Consider the following 20,549-nt stretch of genomic DNA (forward strand, 5'->3'; position numbering starts at 1 on the left):
ACCATTATAAAAACAACCTGCAGCTGGGTGCGGTGGCTCACGCCTGTAATCCCAGCACTTTGGGAGGCCGATGGGGGCAGATCGCCTGAGGTCAGGAGGTCGAGACCAGCCTGGCCAACAGGGTGAAACCATGTCTCTACTAAAAATACAGAAAAAGTAGCCGGGCATGATAGTGGGCGCCTGTAATCCCAGCTACTTGGGAGGCTGAGGCAGGAGAATCGCTGGAACCTGGGAGGCAGAGGTTGCAGTGAGCTGAGATCACACCACTGCATTCTAGCCTGAACGACAGAGACTCTGTCTCAGATAAATAAATAAATACAAAACAACTTGCTCAGAGTGTCTCTGACACTGAGTTGGACCAGATATGCAGAATGACTAAAATGATAAGTACATATTCCTTTTCTCGTTTGTGTCGTTCCTCTGCTTCCTTCATCATTTCTTGGGCCTGCTCAAGCTTTGCATCCACCAGCTTCTGCTGCAGTTCTCTGTGTTTAAATATTTTGTCCAGATGCTAAGAAAAATAAAGTATACATAGAAAGTTTGGTTTATTATTGGTGCTTAAAAATGCAAAATAAAATAATTCACATTAATATACATTCTCCAGGTTTTAAGATGTAAAAGAAGAGAGGGATAAATGCATTGGCATCACTTACAGCTTTATACTAAAGCTGTAAATTGGTGAACCGCGCCCACCCCCAACTTTGCACCACACACACAAAGGTAGCCACAAAAGGTAGAGGCAGCAGAGTTCAGCAGTGTCAACACCAAAAGATCCATACAATATTTTTCTACATTTGGTAACTATTAGATATGATGCTATTTATTATGTTAGACAGCGCAGACAATCATCTATCAGTATACAATATACAGGGGCTGCAGTTGTATCATTTGGTATTTTGGCTCTTTCTGTGAATATAAAATCACTTTTAATCACAACATTAGTGCAATTTATCATGATGAATTCTCCGCATTCTTGCCTCTGGCGTTGTGAGAAAGTCTTGGGGTGCCAGCATGTGGTCTGAGGTCTGGGAGTAAGGCCTGAGCCCCCCCTGAATTCTACTCTGTTGCTGTGGTGGGGATGACAAGGCCAAGGGTCACAGAGAAATTGATTTGCAAATGTGCAGAGCTCGCCACACCTTTTGACCTCTGGACTAGTTTGGTGAAGAGAAACTTCCAACTCTACCTCAGTATGGATAACTTCCTGGTCACCAGGAGGTCCCATCAGAAACAGGACATAGAATTCTACCCTTGGGCTTTACTTAGAACCAGTCCCAGGAATATACAACTAGTATAAGCAGCCCATTCCCATCTGAGATCTCTCTGAAGAATATGGATATTTTGCTTTCCCTCCTTCCTTTCTTCTTTAGTCTGAACCTCCACTCTGGAGCAGGATTGATCCTCGTGACAAGATAAAATGGTAGCATGGCATTTTGGCTTACTATGAGGAGTTTCTTGATTTACCTAACCACTGCGACCATATGCTGTTGGCTCAGTTTTGTGCTTGATAAAATCTTAGCATGTTGCCAACAGAGCCGCTTTGACTATGTTATGTTACATTTTAAAGCAGAGATTTAAAATTTGGGTGGGATAGGGAAAGGAATATGATGTATCAAAATCCTGAGAGGGTATCTGGAATCTTAAAAACATATTAAATATTAAAATATAATTTGGTGATAACAAAAGACGTTGATCATCCCCCTAATATAACCTATTCCAAGTAAAAGGCTTTTGGCTCTTGTGACTGTGGGTAAGTGGTTTAATCTCTTAGCTTCTGCTTCCCATCTATAATATATTATTAATTTGTGCATAAGATTGTTGAGACAATTAAATGCCATATGGTATGTAAAGTTCAGCACTTAGCACATTGCCTGATACAAACTAAGCACTGAATAAAAGACATCATTATCATCACAATGATTACATTATTAATACTATTATTGGCCTAGTAGGGTACAGACTCTTTTTTTTTTTTTTTTTTTTTTGAGATGGAGTCTCACACTGTCTCCTGGGCTGAAGTGCAGTGGCGTGATCTCAGCTCACTGCAACCTCTGCCTCCCAGGTTCAAGTGATTCTCCTGCCTCAGCCTCTTGAGTAGCTGGGATTACAGGCACCCACCACCATGCCCAGCTAATTTTTTTGTATTTTCAGTAGAGACGGGGTTTCACTATGTTGGCCAGGCTGGTCAACTCCTGACCTCTTGATCCGCCTGCCTCGGCCTCCCAAAGTGTTGGGATTACTAGGCGTGAGTCACCACGCCCGGCCAGAATACAGACTCTTAATTTAGATGACATGGCAATTCTTAAGGAGTGTGTGAGTTATTTCTGGCTATACAGAGAGGATTTTTAAAAGGCTGAGAAATATTATTTTCAAGGAAAAATGTGCCCACAGCCTATCACTTTCTATTTATTGCCTTTACTTTGCAGTGATGCCAGTTTTGAAGAAATCTCATATGACTTTCAGTCAGGTATTTTGTAAGACCATCTGTCTTCATTTTGGCTAGTCAAGGAAATCCAATCCTAAATATGAATCTGTTGAGAGGGCTGGCTGTTAACTGTCTTATTAACCAAGTTCCCACCTTGACCACCCAGATCCGGATCTATGTACTGTTCTAAGTTGTTTGATGTGGTTCTCACCTCCTCTCTGAGCTCATACTGATCAATGATGCTTTTTAGCTTTTCTGCAAGCTCTGTGTTCTCCTGACAGAGCTTCATATTTCGCTCACTCTGCTGCTCAATCTGGCCCTGGATGTCCGTGAGGGTACTCTGGAAATGGCTTGTGATTTCCTTCCTTTTCTCTTCTTCCTCACGTGCCCGCTGAAGCGCCTCTTCCTGCGAATGAAAAGCAAAACATTTTGTTTAAATGCACCCCGGGTTTATAGAACTCAGGATTAGGTCACCCAAAGGAGATGAGTGTGCAGAGTAGGTGGGATGTTTTTTTTCAGTTCTCTAGAGCTAAAGCTGCTCAGCCCCAAAATAAATGTATGAGTAAAGGTTTCAGCTGTGAGTATATAGTTACTCAGAACAGGTGCTGTGAAGGCCTTGAATTTGTAGTCAGTGATGAATAGACTTGTTTTAAAGATGACGGGTCTCTTGCTGAGTGAATGAACTGCAGCGATTTCTAACAAACACACAGTCACACAATTTTGATCTCTTGGCTGTGGCCTGAAAAAAAGGCCCTTGAGTTTACTGATTGATGAGACAGATCATGTGTTTCTCTGGTTTGGTAAAGGGAGAAGAATAGATCTTATATTTCCCTATGAAAACCATGGCATATTAACCACATAATTGTATTACCAAGTTTTGTAAATATAAGTGATCACAATAAAAATTTTCTCTTTGTGAGAAAAAACTTTCATCAAAGAACTTTAAAAAAGGAAACTAAGATAGCACAGCTCAATTACAGCCATTCAAGAATATAAAAGGGAATCTTTCCAAATATGCTGGATATTATTTTGTTTTTGAAAGAACAATCATTAAATGTGTCACATAGGGTAATTAAAATGTTCAATGTAAATTTTGAATCTGAAAGCAATATTAAGTTTCAAATCTTCTTTAACTCTAAAGTGAAACATCTAATTTTCCTTCTTCCGCTTTGTTAACATCGAAGAATTGCAAATTAACTTTTATATCATTTCTGTTCTCTTTTCTCCTAAATCAAAACTCTCCATTCATTGCTAGCCACTGACAATGAGCTCCAATTTCCTCCATATCTATATTGAGAATTGCTTTGTGATTGTTATTCTTTTCGAATAAAAGGGTTTAATCCTGCTACATCCTACCAAAGATAGAGACATTTACGTGGCTGACAAATGATACAGACAGTTTAGGATTTCTTTCAGTTCTGATTGTTAATATGAAAGCTTGCTTCGTTGTTGGCAAGTAAAATTGTACTGCATTTGATTGCCTACCAAGTTCAAATTATGTAACAGGATTTTTTAAAAGAAATAATAATTTTTAACAGAAGTAATTGTACAGATCTTTATCATAACAAAATAATGTGATCAAAATAAAAACTGATGCTGAAAATATATGCTCTGAAAATATTTTATCATTAGGTTTCTTCTTTCCTCTACAATAATAACACATTTCCTAACTCTAATGTGACTCCTGATATCAGAATCATAATTTATTCATGTTATAAACCTTTATTAAGTAGCAACTTCTCAGGGGTATTGAAGATATCTGTACTTCCTAAACTGAAGAAATAAACTATCTGAGATAGTATTTCCCTGAACTTTGTATACTAACACTTACTATATGTGTTTCGCTAAAAATAATTATGGCTACCAGTTAACAGCAATTAAATATGTGTATGATTGTGATTGTTTCCTCATTGGTCCTGATTAGCTTAGAAGTCAGCAAGTTTGGAATCGGAACTACAGACCATGATTTGAATTCCATTTGTATTTATAAATATTCCATGAATGAATAAATGAACCACCCCATGCAAGTCTGAAGTTTTTTTTTATTTGGGAACTGGCCATAGAAAGAAAGTATAGATGTTATTAGGATGGCACTAAATAAATGTCAAACAAACAATCATAACCCCCAATCCTGGCCCAAACGATGTCATCTTGCATATATATATATATATATATATATATACATATATATATATATATGCGTGTGTATATATGTGTGTGTGTGTGTGTGTGTGTGTGTATATATATATATATATATATTTTTTTTTTTTTTGTGATGAAGTCTCACTCTGTCGCCCAGGCTGGAGTACAGTGGCACGATCTTGGCTCACTGCAACCTCCACCACCCGAGTTCAAGTGATTCTCCTGCCTCAGTCTCCTAAGTAGCTGGGATTACAGGTATGCATCACCACACCCAGCTAATTTTTTTATTTTTAGTAGAGATGGGGTTTCACCATGTTGGTCAGGCTGGTCTCAAACTTCCAACCTCAGATGATCTGCCCACCTTGGCTTCCCAAAGTGCTGGAATTACGGGCGTTGAGCCATTGCACCCGACCTATATTGTTTTTCAATGAGACAAAAAGAAATCTAGCAAAATCTTAAAACATTTGAGTCCATTGTTAAAGGATTTTCAATCATTTGGACAGCATCTGAGATAAAATTATCTTTTCCTTATCAAATACATTATTCAAAGTCAAAATAATGTCAATAAAATTGAGGGATGAAGTCTGAGCTAACAAAGAAAAAAACCTTGCAAGCATCATTGTGCATCTTACAACTGGTGCTGTACCTGGCACATAATCCATAGGTATTCAGTAAATGTTTATTTAATGAATCAATGAATTATTAATTTATGTACAGACATATGAGTAGCTTGGACTAGATCATTCCTACAGTCCTATCCACATTAAAAATCTGTGATATTCTGATAACAAATGCTTCTCATTTCTTTAGGAAAATCATGCTCCCTGAGACACCCCTCTCTTACTAGGCAGTTCTTTTTCAGTATAGTTTGAGGCTCAGATTTATCACTTCAAATATATGTATCATTTTGTTGAAACAAACCCATGTCTCAGACTTTCATCAATCCTTTCTTAAGTTATCCTAAATTGTGAGGTTCTGTGTGTGTGTGTGTTTGACTCATTGAAGGAGCGGTTTTAATAATGAAAAGTAAAAGCTAAAATTTGTGATGGTAGAAATACCTAGTTATACATTGTCTTTCTATATCTTCCCAAGCTCCCAGCACATGGATTTTAGATTTAGGTATACTTAAGCTGTTTCACTAGTATGGCCAAGGAAGCTCATATCAAGTTGACCCTTCTGCAAATAACAACTATAAACTCTGGATGAAATGCAAGATATAATGATGACACCAGAGAGTAAACAAAATCAGACAGACTCTGGAGGGAAGTTGGCACTTGTACATGAGTTTCCTATTTTTTTACAGCTTTTAGCTTGAGAGAAATCTGCAGTTGGGAGGAGTATGAGGTGGGCAAAATTCTCATATAAAACATACCATCTTCCATATTGGAAGAATAAGAATACAGAGTTCTGGACAACTAGAGTCCCTCAACAGTGAGGGGGAGATCACCCCAAAAAAGAGAGAGTCAGAGAAATAGAGCCCAGATCCTGTGAATAAACTTTACACAAATCTGATTGGCCTTGAGCCACATGTGTACAAAGCCATCTAGCTAAGTAAAAAAGAACTGAACTGAGATTTCAGCTGCTGCTCAAGAGACAAAGTTTATGGTTTGAATCTAACCAAATTAATTGTCTGCTTAAACAAATAAAAAGTATTCAGCATATAGTAGAATCCAGATTCTCCACAACATAATAGTCACAACATCCAGGATCCAATAGACAATGGCTTGACATATGAAGAATCAAGAAAATGTGGCCTACTCTCCAAAGAAAAGACAATTAGAAGAGGCCTGTTCTACAATGCTGCAAATGTGGAATTAGCAGACAAGTATTTAAAAACAGGTATTATAACTATGGTCAGTGATGTAAAGGAAAATATTATCTCAATGAATGAAAAGGTAGAAAATCTCAGGTGAGAGATTATGTATAAAAAAAGAACCAAATGGAAATTCTGAAATTAAAAATTGCAAAATCTGAAATGTAAACATCACTGGATGGATTTAGAGCAGAACGAAAATGAGAAAGAAAAGAATCACTGAATGTGAAGATAGACCAATCAAAATAAGATAATCTAAAAATAAAAGAGAAAACGTATTGGTGAAGAATGTGAAGATTGACTCGAAGGCCTGTAGGACAATATCAAAAGGTCTAACACACTTAGAGTTAGAATCTTAGAAGGAAAGAAGATGGAGAGAAAGTGGAGCAGAAAAACTATTCGAAGAAATAATGGCTGAAAAAAATTAAAATTTACCAAGTAGGGATACATACAAAAAATCCACCCCTGGTCATAAAGCAGTAAAAGTTCTGAAAGTCAAAGATCAATACAAAGAGCTTGAAAAGGGCAGAGAAAAAGAACATAACACATGTGGAGGAACAATAATTTAAATGATTGTTGATTTTCATGAAAAATTTTAAAAGCCAGTATAGTGGAACATTTATATAAGGCTAAAAGGAAAAAAAACCCACGAACAGGTTCTCTCCATGCAGAATTCTATATCCAATGAATTTAGCTTTCAATTAAAAAAAAAAGATATTTTAAAGATAAAAGACAACTAAGAGAATTGATTACCAGACTTGTACTGTAAGAAATACTAAAAGAAGTACTTCAGGTTGAGGGACATGACATCAGACAGAAATGTGAAGCTACAGAATGAATAAGAAGTATCAGGAATGATAAACATCTGGGTAGATAAAAGGGATAGTTTTGTCTTTAAGAAGAAATACATATTATTGTTTAAAGTAAATATTATAACAATGTCTCATTGGCTTTACAAAAGTATGTAAATATAATACATGTAATGATGATAGCTTAAAGGCTGAGGGAGTAAATTAAACTATTTAGTTGCAGTGTTTCTACGTGTTATGTGAAGTAATACAACATTAACTCCAGGAAGACTATGAAAAATTAAGCATGTATATTGTAATCACAGAGCAACTACTAAAGATAATGCATAGTGTTATAATTTAAAAATACAAGAGATAAATTAAAATGTAATTTTAAAATATTCAAATAATCCAAAGGAAGGCAGGGAAAGAACAAGAGAAACAAAGTAGAGGTGACAAATAATAAACAAATAATAAAATGGTAGACATATATCAAACCACATCAATACGTACATTGTATGTTAATGGACTAGTGCTGCAAGTAAAAGGCAGATACTGCAGGAATGAAAAGAAGTAAGATCCAGCTATATGCTATCTTGAAAGGATGCACTTTAAATATAAAGACCCAGGCTGAAAGTGAATGGATGAAAAGAGATACACCAGGCAAACAATAAGAATAAGAAAACTAGAGTGGCTATATTGATATCAGATAATGTAGACACCAAGACAAAGATTATTACTGGCCAGGCGTGGTGGCTCACACCTGTAATCCCAACACTTTGGGAGGCTGAGGTCAGCGGATCACGAGGTCAGGAGTTCAAGGCCAGCCTGGCCAAGATGGTGAAACTCCATCTCTACTAAAAATACAAAAATTAGCTGGGCATGGTGGCAGGTGCCTATAATTCCAGCTACTCGGGAGGCTAACGCAGAGAATTGCTTGAACCAGGGAGCTGGAGCTTGCAGTGAGCCGAGATTGCGCCCCTGCACTCCAGCCTAGGTGACAGAGCAAGACTCCATCTCACCAAAAAAAAAAAAAAAAAAAAAAAAAGATTAGTAAGGAACATTTCATAATGATAAAATCACCAATAGGACATACTAATCATAAATGTATATACACCTAATATTAATGCTTCAAAGTACATAAAGCAGAAATAGGCCTAATTAAAATAAGCGGCCAATTCCACAATTATATGAGACTTTTAATTCTCATTGCTCAGCAACTGATAGATAAAAAAATTCAAAAAAACCAAAAATGATTTAAAGCTAATTGTTACTTATGGAACACTACACCCATCATCTGAAAAACATTCTTTTCAAAGTACATATGGTATCAAGATAGAGCATGTATGATAGGCTATAAAAATTAAATAACACTTCTAAATAATCCCTGGGTCAAAGAAAAAATTAGAAAATTTGAAAATATTTTGAATTTGAATTCTGATTTTGACATTGAAAATATGCTTAACCTTAGACAGCTGATTGGGATTGCTGAGTGTCAGTTTCTTCATCAATAAAGTGGAGGCATTAACCTTCACTGGGTTATCGTGAAGATTAAATGAAATAATGTATGTAAAGCACTTAGCATAACTTCTGGCATAATAATGATACTTAATGTCATTGTTCATAATGAGAAGCCATTACTGAGGGTATATGGGCACACTTACAGGGTCTCCTGCTACTTTGATCATTCTGTCTTTGCTTTTTTGGTGGGGGAGGGTCTCTAACCAGTTGGATGGTATTAATAAGATCTCGCTCTCTCTTTTTTTTTTTTTCTGAGACATCGCTCTGTCACGCAGGTTGGAGTGTAGTGGCACAATCATAGCATACTGCAGGCTCTAACTTCTGGGCTCAAATGATCCTCCTGCTTCAGCCTTCCAAGTAGCTGGCACTGCAGGAACGTGCCACATTCAGCTGATTTTCTTGATTTTTGGTAGAGACAATGTCTCACTATCATAAATGTTGCCCAGGCTGGTCTCGAATTCCCAAGCTCAAGTGATCCTCCTGCCTTGGCCTTCCAAAATGCTAGGATTACAGATGTGACCTGCTGTGACCAGCTGATCATTCTGTCTTTCAATACTACCCAAGAAGACCATGCTGTATCATTCTACTCTTTATATTTCTTTGCCGTTAAATGATCCCGCCCTATCTGATTTAATTTTTATCTCCTTACTGTGTAACATTACTGAGAGACAGTGGATTTACGTAGACACACAAGAGATTTATGCATCCTTTGAATCCAAATCTTGAGTTGAGGACAATGCTTCCATCCTCAGGCCCCCATTCAGCCTGGGTGTTTGTCTTCAGTGCCATCGTTGACAAGACGCCAGTAGCCCATCTCCTAAAACTTGCAATTTGAGACTTTGACTTCATCACTCTGGTTCTCCATTTCCCAGATATTAAAAAGCAATTTGGAAAATGAGGAACCATGATTATCTTCTATTTTTCTTCCTAACTCAATCATACAAACTCAGCAGTGATTTTCATGTACTCTGTTTCTTGAAGTATCTCTTTTTAAATGTTTATAATAATAACTGCCTCACAGGAACATTGGTGTCTAATTAATTATTGTTTGTCGAAAGCTTTAGGATCTTCAGCTGGAAAGGGGATTGGGAAGCACACAGTATCATCTTGGAGAGCTCTGCATCTTGCTATATTGAATGGAGCTAGTGTCTCTGTGTAATCAAATTAACCACACTGCTAGGGCTTACGCTGTAATTAATGAAACCCATGCAGACCCAATGAAGTGATCAGTCTATTATTTTTAGATGGAATAATTAAGCCTGAAGAGCTTCAGTGCTTTTTCCAATAGCTTCCTTTTTTTCAGATGACTATTGACATTTTGCTTCTCAATCTCATTTCATTGTGTCAATTCGGTATGTGTCCATTTATCTCATGTCATGCAGAATTCATTATAATACCAAAAATGCTGAATCTTTACAAATGTATTTTTTAAAAAGAACTAAGGCCTACCTTAGAAACAAACTCAACATAATAAAAAGGTAAGGGGAATGGTATGCATTTTATTAAGGGCCTGCACTGTGTCAGGTACTGTGTGGGTACCTTACATATTCAAGTTCATCTAATTTTTTCCCAGCCACACAGTGAAGCTGGTCTAATCTCCATTTTATGGATGAAGAAAGTAGCTCGAGGAGGTAAAATTATTTAAGGATACCAGCAAGCAAGGGGCAGAGGCAGTATTTGAACCCAAGCCTCTCTGATTCTAAAATTCATACTTTCCACGAGTAGCAGAGGCCTGTCTTGTGCCCATTTAAGAAAGTATGTTATTCTGAGCCATTGGGACATACCTTGAGAGTCTTGTTGTGTCTCTGCAGCTCCCGGCACAGACTCTCCAATTTGCTTCGAGCGAGGATAGCTCTGCTGTGTTCACCTTGTAACTGGTCCTTTTCTTTTTGAATTTGTACCTGTTTCTTTTGGAGGAGCTTTAACTTCTTTTGCTCAGTACGATGTTCATCCAGCTGTACACATGGAGATACAAACATGAGAGAAAATGGTAGGGATCTCCTTGGAGTCGATAGAAAAAAAGCAAACCTAAAGATTACTCTATGGTTGTTTGGAAACATTCTTTCCTATTATCTCTTCCTTTGGAAGTAAATGAAATTCACAAGTGTCACCTTTGTAGTACTTGAAGGTATAGTTTTCAGAGCACAGCATTCACAGGTTTTCATTATTATTAGTCTCTTTTTACTTTGATCTATTTTTGGATGGTCTAGAAATACTTTTCCTGAGTCTATCTAACCAATATTGAATAGCCAGACAAAATCGAAAGACATGTCTTGGAATCTGTAAACTGCCAGAGTTCATGACGATGCCTTGCATTGAGGCAATGATCAACAGTCTGTCTGCCTGGGTTGCATTTAGTTCGCATAATTCTTCCTTGAAACAAGCGTCTAGCACTATTTTTAAAAATAAGAAAGAGAAATACAGCCTCCTGGTAAACAGAAGATGAAGTCCTCTTCTTTATACTTTTGGGCTCTGAGTGTGGATTGTTTGTGTGTGGGAAAGGAGAAGAGAAAGTATCCTTCCACTACCTAAATATTGACGGGTTTTCACCAAACCATCAGAAATAGCTACTGCATGATTCAACAGCATGAATAGCAAATATCTGTAACATGCCTTGCTGCTCCCCACCCACACCCGCCCTGTGCTTATAACAAATAGATCATTCTGCTGGTTTCTGCTGAGTCCAGGTGAACTCTTCTCGTGTTCCTCCAGCAGCCACCAATGCCGTGGAACATGAAATCAACTTACTACTGTACTTTCCATCTTGGATGCTGAAGTTCTAGGATAGGGTTGTCACTAAAATGCAGGACACCCCGTTAAATTTAAATTTCAAATAAACAAAAAATAATTTTTAGCATAGATTTTAATATATTCCAAATATTGCATGAGACATATTTTTGCCAAAAAGTTATTTGTTGTTTATCTGAAAAGTAAACTTAACTGAGTGTAATGTATGTTTATCTGTTACATGTCTAGAACAACATTATCATGGAGTTCTAGACCTGGTGTGGGGAGCATGGGGATAAACCTCAGAAGCCTCCAGAGAGAGATCAGTGGACTCTGGGAGTGTCGATCGCAGACTGACCATCGCTGGGGCCACATTCAAGCAGCAGCCCTTTGTCCAGAGCCATTTCCTCCACTGGCCTTAATTCCTGTAGTGCCCAGATGGTGATGAAGTCAGGTAAGTACTAGTCCTAATAACGACTTTGTTGATGAACAGAAAGGAAAAGCCCTGGTTCTTCTGGACCTCAGGTGTTCTGGTGCCTCACAGAGCCTAATGCAAATGGATACAGATGCCACATGAGCCCTGACACGTGCCTCAGTTTCCCCATTTTAAAAAAGCCATTGGGGCCAGGCTGGTGGCTCATGCCTGTAATCCCAGCACTTTGGGATGTGAGGCAGGCAGATCACGAGGTCAGGAGATCAAGACCATCCTGGGCAACATGGTGAAACCCCATCTCTACTAAAAATACAAAAATTAGCTGGGCGTGGTGGCACACACCTGTAATCCCAGCTACTTGGGAGGCTGAGGCAGGAGAATTGCTTGAACCAGGGAGATGGAGGTTGTAGTGAGTCGAGATTGCACCACTGCACTCCAGCCTGGGTGACAGAGCAAGACTCCATCTCAAAAAATAATAATCATAAATAACAAATAAAAAGCAGTTATTCTTTCTGAGGGAGATGAACACCTGTCACACTTTCTTCAGTTCACATTTTATTTCTTTCCTCTCTCCCTCCCGCCACCCTAAAATAAGCATTTTAAACCCTTGCCAGATAAAACTAAGGCTATGTATATATGATATTCTATCTTCAAACTTATGTGCAATTTCTAGCTACTAGTGGAAATTAGCATTGTAAAAACAAGACCCATATTACTAAAAATATTGATTGAAATAGATATGCTCCTTGGAAAATAAATAATCTGCTATTTTTCATGCTAAGCTTCCTCATAGATGTGATCCTTTCATTTTGCACCATAGTTATAAGATAGGCATGAAATTTCTTGCACATATATTTTGATTTTAAATGACTTTATTGTCCTTTCTTGAAATTTATATATTGTAGACCTGGCATAGTGGCTCATGCCTGTAATTCCAGCACTTTGGGAGGCTGAGGCGGGCGGATCACCTGAAGTCAGGAGGTCGAGACCAGCCTGGCCAACATGGTTAAACCTCGTCTCTACTAAAAATACAAAGATTAGCCAGGCCTAGGGGCGGGTGCCTGTAATCCCAGCTACTCGGGAGGCTGAGGCAGGAGAATTGCTTGAGCCTGGGAGGTGGAGGTTGCAGTGAGTTGAGATCGTGCCACTGCACTCCAGCCTGGGTGACAAGAGCAATACTCCATCTCAAAAAAAAAAAAAAAAAAAGAAACGAAATTTATATATTGTTTTTATTCTTGCCATTCTGGTTTAGACTTTATCTTCTGAAGATGAAACCAATATCAGGGCTTCTGAACCCCAGCACAAATAACATATTGGGCCAGATAATTTTTTGTTGTTGGGGCTGTCCTATGCCTTGTAAGTTGTTCAACACCATCCCTGGCCCCTACCTGCTATATGCCAGTAGCACTGCCCAATTGCAACAACCCAAAATATCTCCAGACAGACATGCCTATTGTTGCCTGGTGGACAAAACTGTCCCTGTTTAGGGAACTCTGCACTGTGTGGCTTTATCTGAGTGTTAGAGGAAGACGCCCTATAGGTGTTTCATAAGGTGAAAGAGAAATGATTTGTGCTTGCTCATTATCCATTTAATGTTTTATTTTTATTTTTAATTTTAATTTTTTTAGAGACAGAGTCTTGCTCAGTCACCCAGGCTGGAGTGCAGTGGCACAATCACTGATGGTTCACTGAAGCCTCGAACAACCGGCTTCAGTCACCCTCCTGCCTCAGCCTCCTGACTAGCTGGGACAACAGATGCATGCCACCATGCTCAGCTAATTTTTTTTGTAGAGATGGGTTCTCGCCATATTGTCCAGGCTGGTCTTGAGCTCCCGAGTTCAAGCAATCGCCTGCCTTGGCCTCCCAAAGTGCTGGGATTACAGGCACGGGCCACTGTGCTTGGCCTATTTTGTTTCTAATGTTAATCAAGATAATACACCAGAACTTTCCTTTATATTTAAAAAATTTTAAATTATTAACAAAGTAATTCAGCCAATATTCAAGTGATTCTTGGCATCGAAGACAATGAAAATACACATTCCCTGCCCTCTAGGTTCTTACTGCCCAGCTTCAGTCAAATGCAGGCTTCGTGATTTTACTTAGGCATAGTAAGTACATAGATAAGTACATAGTAAGTACATAGTAAGTACATAGATACAAATGCCAAAGTATAGCAAGTAAGGCTTGAATTGAATATGGTCTCTGGAAAAACAATCTCTTGTTTATTGGGGGTGACTGCTTTGCTAGGAGGATGAGTAGGTACCGGGATTTTCCTGAGACCAGGATGAACAACACTGGCTCATGGAGAAAATATCGATAAGTCTGGAAAAGTGATGCTTCCCCAATGTACTGCCGTGGGACTGCAGCACCATACATCACTTCCTGTATTAGTCTAGAATGCTGTCCAGTCCCCTCAAGTATAGAACTTGGCGCTGGAAATGAAACATGAATGGCCTTGGTATGCGTTGATAAATTGAAGGGGCAAAGGAAAAATGACTCAGAAAATACTAAAAAGAGCAAGGATGGATACGTGAGAATCACATGGAAATGTGAGAGTAGGGGCCAGATTTGGAGATAAAGTATTGTTTTTGACACCTAACTTATGGTATTGAAATTCTTAATAGCCAGTTCAATACAAGTTGCAAGAAAATTGATACACCGATACTTGCTTTGTGAGTTTCTACTGCTCTTTTGGGAAGCAGTATGGCCATAAAGTTTAAAAACCAGAAAGCACTCATCTTGTTTAATTTAGTAATCCTATTTCTGGAAATTTTCCTTAAAATCATAAAAAAGAAGGAGAAAAAACAAAGCTAATACGTGATGATGTTCATTGCAGAAATATTTGGTAAAGCAAAATAGTGAGAGGAATTTAAATATCTTCAAATTATTGAATCAGTAGATACAGCCACTTAACGGAATATGATACAACTTTTACAAAACATATTTATGAAGACTATATATTATATGGAAAAATGCCTGTCATGTACAAAACCAGACACCAACTTATATGTACCTTATGACTGTAATTATAATTAAAAGCATCTCTGCATATACAGTAGAACAGGAAAATAATATGCATAAAACAAAGTTTGTATTTTACATGAGGGATTAGAGGTATTTTTGTTTATTTTGTGTATGCCCCACTATATATATTCATAATGTAGTTTGTATGTCTAAAAAATAATCTAAAAATATTGTTGGCAGAGTTAAGTAATCAGCCAGTCACTTGGAGTTTCAGAATTTTTCTGGATCTATTGCATAATAAATCAGCATAACAGGATGCATCAGGTAGAAGGACAGAAAGATTACAGGACTAGATTCAGAGTGAAAAACAAAGAAAACAAGTCACTCACTGAAGTGTACTCCACCTATAGGGATGAAGAGTTTGTGGGCCTGAAGCTTATTCAGTTTTGGAGGCCCTCTTAAAAAAAAAATTAAAGAGAATTAGGCCCCGGGCCTCAAAGGGGTCCATGTAAGTGAGATGTCCTGAGGTTTAAGCCTCCTTAGCTGCAATGGTAAATCTACTGTTGGGGGCAGTTCAACCTACTGTCTGGAGGAATTTTTTGCTATATGGAGTCTTAAGTTTCATTCTCCTGTCACTGTTTCTTCAAAAGAGATAACGGAAAGAACTTGTATTTTGCCCCAAACTCTTTTTATTTGCAACTACATGATTTCATGCAACTCTTCTAAACAACAAGGACATAAAATAGATTTCTTTGTGTATAAATAACTTACATATACCCCATATAGTACATGTTGAAAGTTGCTAGAACAGCTCTTCCACTCCTATAATGTTCTGGTATCCAACAGTGTTGATGCGCAATATATAAATGCCAAGTCCAAGATTAAAAACTCAGGCAACTGACTAACTTTTAAGAAGTTCCCCAAACTATGCCAATATATCTAAAATGCATATATATACATTTTAAGAAAGATTATTCTCAATAAGTTCTATAAAAATAAGATAAATTGTTTGGTCCATCTAACTTCACTACTATTAGTATGAGCTTTCAGTCTACAGTAAGATGTATTTTACCTTTTTCTCAATGTGACACTAACACAAAAGGAGCTAGTGAGTTGCTAACATGTGAGAATTAGCCCAGTGATTCTGGTCACAATACATTTCAGGGAGAGGAACCCATGTCACTGGGATTAGGTGATATGGTTTATTTTCCTTCCCTGATTTGGATAACCAAATGGAACAGATAGAGATTCTGATGGGAATTCCTTCAAAAGAATTTTTCTAGAAGCAGAAATAAAGGAGAAGGTTACTGCCTAGCTTTATTAGAGAGGATGCCACATCTGAGCTGTGGGTCTCATAGTCTGCAGGGTTAGCACACAGACCTCAGATGTTGGTCTTTACAATTCATTCTCAGATTGGCAGGTGTTTGTTTTTTCTTGAAACTAGAGGCACTGGGCTCACTAAGTCCTCCCCTTTTCTCCAACCAGCCAATTCTAGAGTTAGTAGTGAGGAGACAGTCCACTTTGAGGATTCTCTGATGGTTGAGAGTAGCTTCCTTTGCTCCTAGGGGCCCCAATTTATTGAGAAGGAGGCTGCCTAGGAGCACCTAGAACAGGGTACAAAACAATTCACATGAAATGCTTTGCTATTGTAGGCAAGAGGGAGAAGAATGAGGATCAAAGATAGTAAATACAGAAATGGACCAGACTAGAATGTGCCATGAACTGAAGGATGGCATGACTCAACCCCCTGCTGTCTTCCCTTTGTAGCTCTCAAAAACCCTAGGTAGGAGAACTGAGTGAAAGTTTGAAAATATATTATCTATCTACGTGTCTATATTTATTTATGTATGTATTTATATTTAGAGACAGGGTCTTGCTGTCACCCAGACTGGAGTGCAGTGGCACAATCATAGCTCATTGCAACCTCAAACTCCTGAGTTCAAGCAATCCTCCTGCCACTGCCTCCTGAGAAGCTAGGACTACAGGTGCTCATCACAATGCCCAGCTAATTTAAAAAACTGTAGAGATGGGGGCTTGCTATGTTATCGAAGTTGGGTCTCGAACTCCTGGCCTGGGGCAATCCTCCCACCTTGGCCTCCCAAAGTGTTGGAATTACAGGTGTGAGCCACTGCACCTGGCCTGTTTATCTTTATATTGAGTATATTTCTATTTTATTACAAAACTAAAAAGAACTTTAAAATATCTACAATTTTCAATCACATATACTTCAGTCTCCTAGCCGCAAAATTACACACATAATTGGAGGTGGTGGTGGACACTCCAATTCTAGCCTCTTTCTTCCTCTTGCTGTTATTTCTCAACTTTTCTTTCCTTTTTTTTTCCTTAAGAAATTCTTCTTTTATGAGTTCTAGCTCAGGCTTGTTCAAAGTTACCAGCCATGGTCTTTATTTAATGAGGTACCTGAAAAACTAAGTCTCCTTTTCTCAGCTCTAACTGGAGCCTGAATCTTTCTGAGAAAAGAAGCTAATCAAAGATCTTACCAATTCAGCATACTTCTTGAATAAAAAATCAAACTTTTCTTCAGGTGTTTGCAACTTGTTCAGATTTTGCATTAGCAGGTTGGCTTCTTTGCCTTAAAAAAAAAAAAGACATGAAAAAAATAAGTGTTGAATTTACAGTCAGGTGATAAGGGCTGGAGTCTCAGATTGACCACTTGCTAATTATTCCCCACTTTGGCCAAGCCATTCATCTTATCAGATGTAATTTTCTTTCCCATAGAAAGCATGACACCTACTTACAGAGTGAATGTTAGTTGGGAAGTTTGTGAATGTGTGGCACGGTGTGAGGTTCATGGCAGACTCTCAATAAATGTTTGCTATAACAGAAATCCCCCAGTTTTCATCACAAGAATCCGTTCTTATTACTCCTCCCAGTATTCTTCAGAATCAAAAGATTTTATGCATCAAAAATACTGACTTTCTGAAAGACTACGTCACCCATTTTCCCATTTGAATTAACAAAAAGGAAGCAAAACAGCCAATCAAAATTTCTGACTGGTATGAAACAGCAACACGGAGTTGCTAGGATTCCAGCCAAAAGCAGAGGAGCTTGATGAAGTAGCCTGCCCATTTTTTCCCCTGTGTTTTTCGTTCTTTTGGTAACTCTTTTCCCTCTTTTAGGGGGAACCAAGTTTCTCTTTTTTGTACATAAACCCATTCCTTGGGATTGGAGTGGGAATACCTCTGATCCTGTTTCCTACCAAACAGAGTAAAATCATTATAGATGGAAAACCAAGCAAAGACATGGAGGGTCTTTTCACAAGCCTTTTTGTGTCTCTGTGATAATGGACACAGCCTTCTCTGGCCTTCCTTTCCTCCATCTAGGCCTTAATATCCGTTGGCAGTTTCATTTTGTTTCCAGTTGGAGCTTATGCTACATTAAAAAAAATTAACCCTGTTAAATAACAATGAACAGGTGGGGCATTTTTCCCATCCCTACCTATCTATGAAAACCACTCTGTTTAATCAGAGTAGCGTGGTCAAGCCACATAACAAAGCCCACACTTCCTGATACAAATCTGCTTAAGAAAATTAACAATTTGGTTGGGCGAGGTGGCTCACACCTATAATCCCAGCACTTTGGGAGGCCGAGGCGGGCGTATCATGAGGTCAGGAGTTTGAGATCAGCCTGACCAACATGATGAAACCCCGTCTCTATAAAAATACAAAACTTAGCCGGGCGTGGTGATGTGCACCTGTAATCCCAGCTACTCAGGAGGCTGAGGCAGGAGAATCATTTGAACCAGGGAGGCGGAAGTTGCAGTGAGCTGAGATCGTGCCACTGCACTCCAGCCTGGGTGACAGAGTGAGACTCCGTCTCAAAGAAAAAAAAAAAAAAGAAAAGAAAATTAACAACTTTGACCTTTCCCCCAAGAACAGACATTTCCCCTTGGCTAGAGTACTTGCTTTCATCTTGGAGAGACATATATGTCATGAAATTAGGGTTGCCAGATGAAATATAGGACATGGGGCACACTTGTACTAAAAAATGAAGGGTGTTTACCTGAAATTCTAATTTTTCTGGACATTCTGTATTTTCCTTTGCTAAATCTGGCAACCTTACATGGAATCAAGGAATTTGATATCTAGAAGGAATTTCAAAGAGCATCCAGACTAACGGGTTAATTTCACGGATTTTAGTATTTAAGGCCCAGAAAAGTCCAAAGTTACATGATTAGTGCTAGCAGAGCGAAGGCTTGAATCCAAGGCTTGCCTACTTGTTCTAAGTCCACTCTCATGTGGAATTCTGATGCTAGAGAAACCTAGAGAAATAGGAAACTTTTTTTTTTTTTTTTTTTTTTTTTGAAAAAATGACCTCATTTCCAACAGTTAGTTTGGTCTATCTTTGCCTAGTGAGTCAGTTCAGATTAGCCTAAGACAGGGGAAGGTGGGTGTGAGTAGGGTCCCTCCCAGCTCTCCAATTATGGCCTGTGGCATCTGCAGCTGATAATCACTGCTGCCTCGCCCCTGCCAGGCCTGTGCTTTGGTTATCCCTCTACTGACAGGGATGGATTTGTATTGGTCAGGCCATCCCTTCACCCTTGTCTTCAGTCCAGGGAAGGTGCCCACATAAAGACTACAATCCCAAGTTAGAGTGTCATCTATTAAAGTCGAGAGACTGTACCCTTGATCATTCTTGGCCCAGGATGCAATGCAGCGTTTGGCCCATGGCAAGTGCTCAGTAAATGATGATAATAATAGAATAAAACAAAGCTGTCCAGGCACGGTGGCTCATGCCTGTAATCCCAGCACTTTGGGAGGCTGACGTGGGTAGATCACAAGGTCAGGAGATCGAGACCATCCTGGCCAACATGGTGAAACCCCATCTCTACTAAAATACAAAAAATTAGCTAGGCCCAGTGGTGGTGCACGCCTGTAGTCCCAGCTACTAGGGAGGCTGAGGCAGGGGAATCACTTGAACCCAGGAAGCAGAAATTGCAGTGAGCCAAGATTGCACTGCACTCCATTGCAAACAAACAAACGAAACAAAACAAAAACAAAGCCAACTAGCTCAAACTCATATTATGGGAGTGAAATAAACAATGTCATGAAAACAACTTTTTGTGACCAACTAGAGGAAAAACAGGTCTTACTCTCACCTGTGATGTTTTACGTTTCCTGGGGTACGGCTCAGTGTGTGTACTGATATATAAAACCATTACATGTCTTGTTTGGAAGAGATAGAAATGAGTGAGTCCAAAGGTTCTCGCTTTCTTCCCACATTAAGTATCTTCTCCCCTTTGGTTTTGTTTTCTGTAACTGTGAGAAGAGGTTTCTTTTGTTTTTGTTTGTTTTGTTTTTTAACCTTCACACTCACTGAGGTCTTTTTCTGCTCAAGTCTTTTTGCTAGAAGGTTAACATCCAGGTGCATCAAAATATGCCTTCAAAAATTATTCCTCCCGCCAACAAAAAATCCAGGAAACAGAATTTCTGTTTGTAAGTCTCACAGGAAAAGCACTAAAACTGGAGATTAAAAAAAAAAAAAAAAAAAAATCCGGCCGGGCGCGGTGGCTCAAGCCTGTAATCCCAGCACTTTGGGAGGCCGAGATGGGCGGATCACGAGGTCAGGAGATCAAGACCATCCTGGCTAACACGGTGAAACCCCGTCTCTACTAAAAAAATACAAAAAAGTAGCCGGGCGAGGTGACAGGCGCCTGTAGTCCCAGCTACTCGGGAGGCTGAGGCAGGAGAATGGCGTAAACCTGGGAGGCGGAGCTTG

The 20,549-nt window shown here is 38.8% G+C and overlaps 1 protein-coding gene and 1 long non-coding RNA gene across 2 annotated transcripts in view; one reads left to right on the plus strand and one right to left on the minus strand.

The window, feature by feature from the left end:
* The window catches only part of TXLNB (taxilin beta), a 51,878-nt gene that overhangs the window by 19,651 nt on the left and 11,678 nt on the right, over window positions 1-20,549 (minus strand). The window contains exons 3-6 of the mRNA XM_023191003.3: window positions 17,312-17,403; window positions 10,471-10,641; window positions 2,634-2,828; window positions 392-511 (exon numbers count right to left, since the gene is read on the minus strand). Of these exons, the coding sequence (XP_023046771.2) occupies window positions 392-511; window positions 2,634-2,828; window positions 10,471-10,641; window positions 17,312-17,403 (578 nt within the window). The remainder of the gene's footprint in view (window positions 1-391; window positions 512-2,633; window positions 2,829-10,470; window positions 10,642-17,311; window positions 17,404-20,549) is intronic.
* The window catches only part of LOC111525561, a 32,339-nt gene that overhangs the window by 2,422 nt on the left and 9,368 nt on the right, over window positions 1-20,549 (plus strand). The window contains exon 2 of the long non-coding RNA XR_002726147.3: window positions 11,663-11,867. This is a non-coding gene — a long non-coding RNA (uncharacterized LOC111525561). The remainder of the gene's footprint in view (window positions 1-11,662; window positions 11,868-20,549) is intronic.

Source organism: Piliocolobus tephrosceles, chromosome 5 (assembly GCF_002776525.5).
Source record: "Piliocolobus tephrosceles isolate RC106 chromosome 5, ASM277652v3, whole genome shotgun sequence".
NCBI classification, from domain to species: domain Eukaryota; kingdom Metazoa; phylum Chordata; class Mammalia; order Primates; family Cercopithecidae; genus Piliocolobus; species Piliocolobus tephrosceles.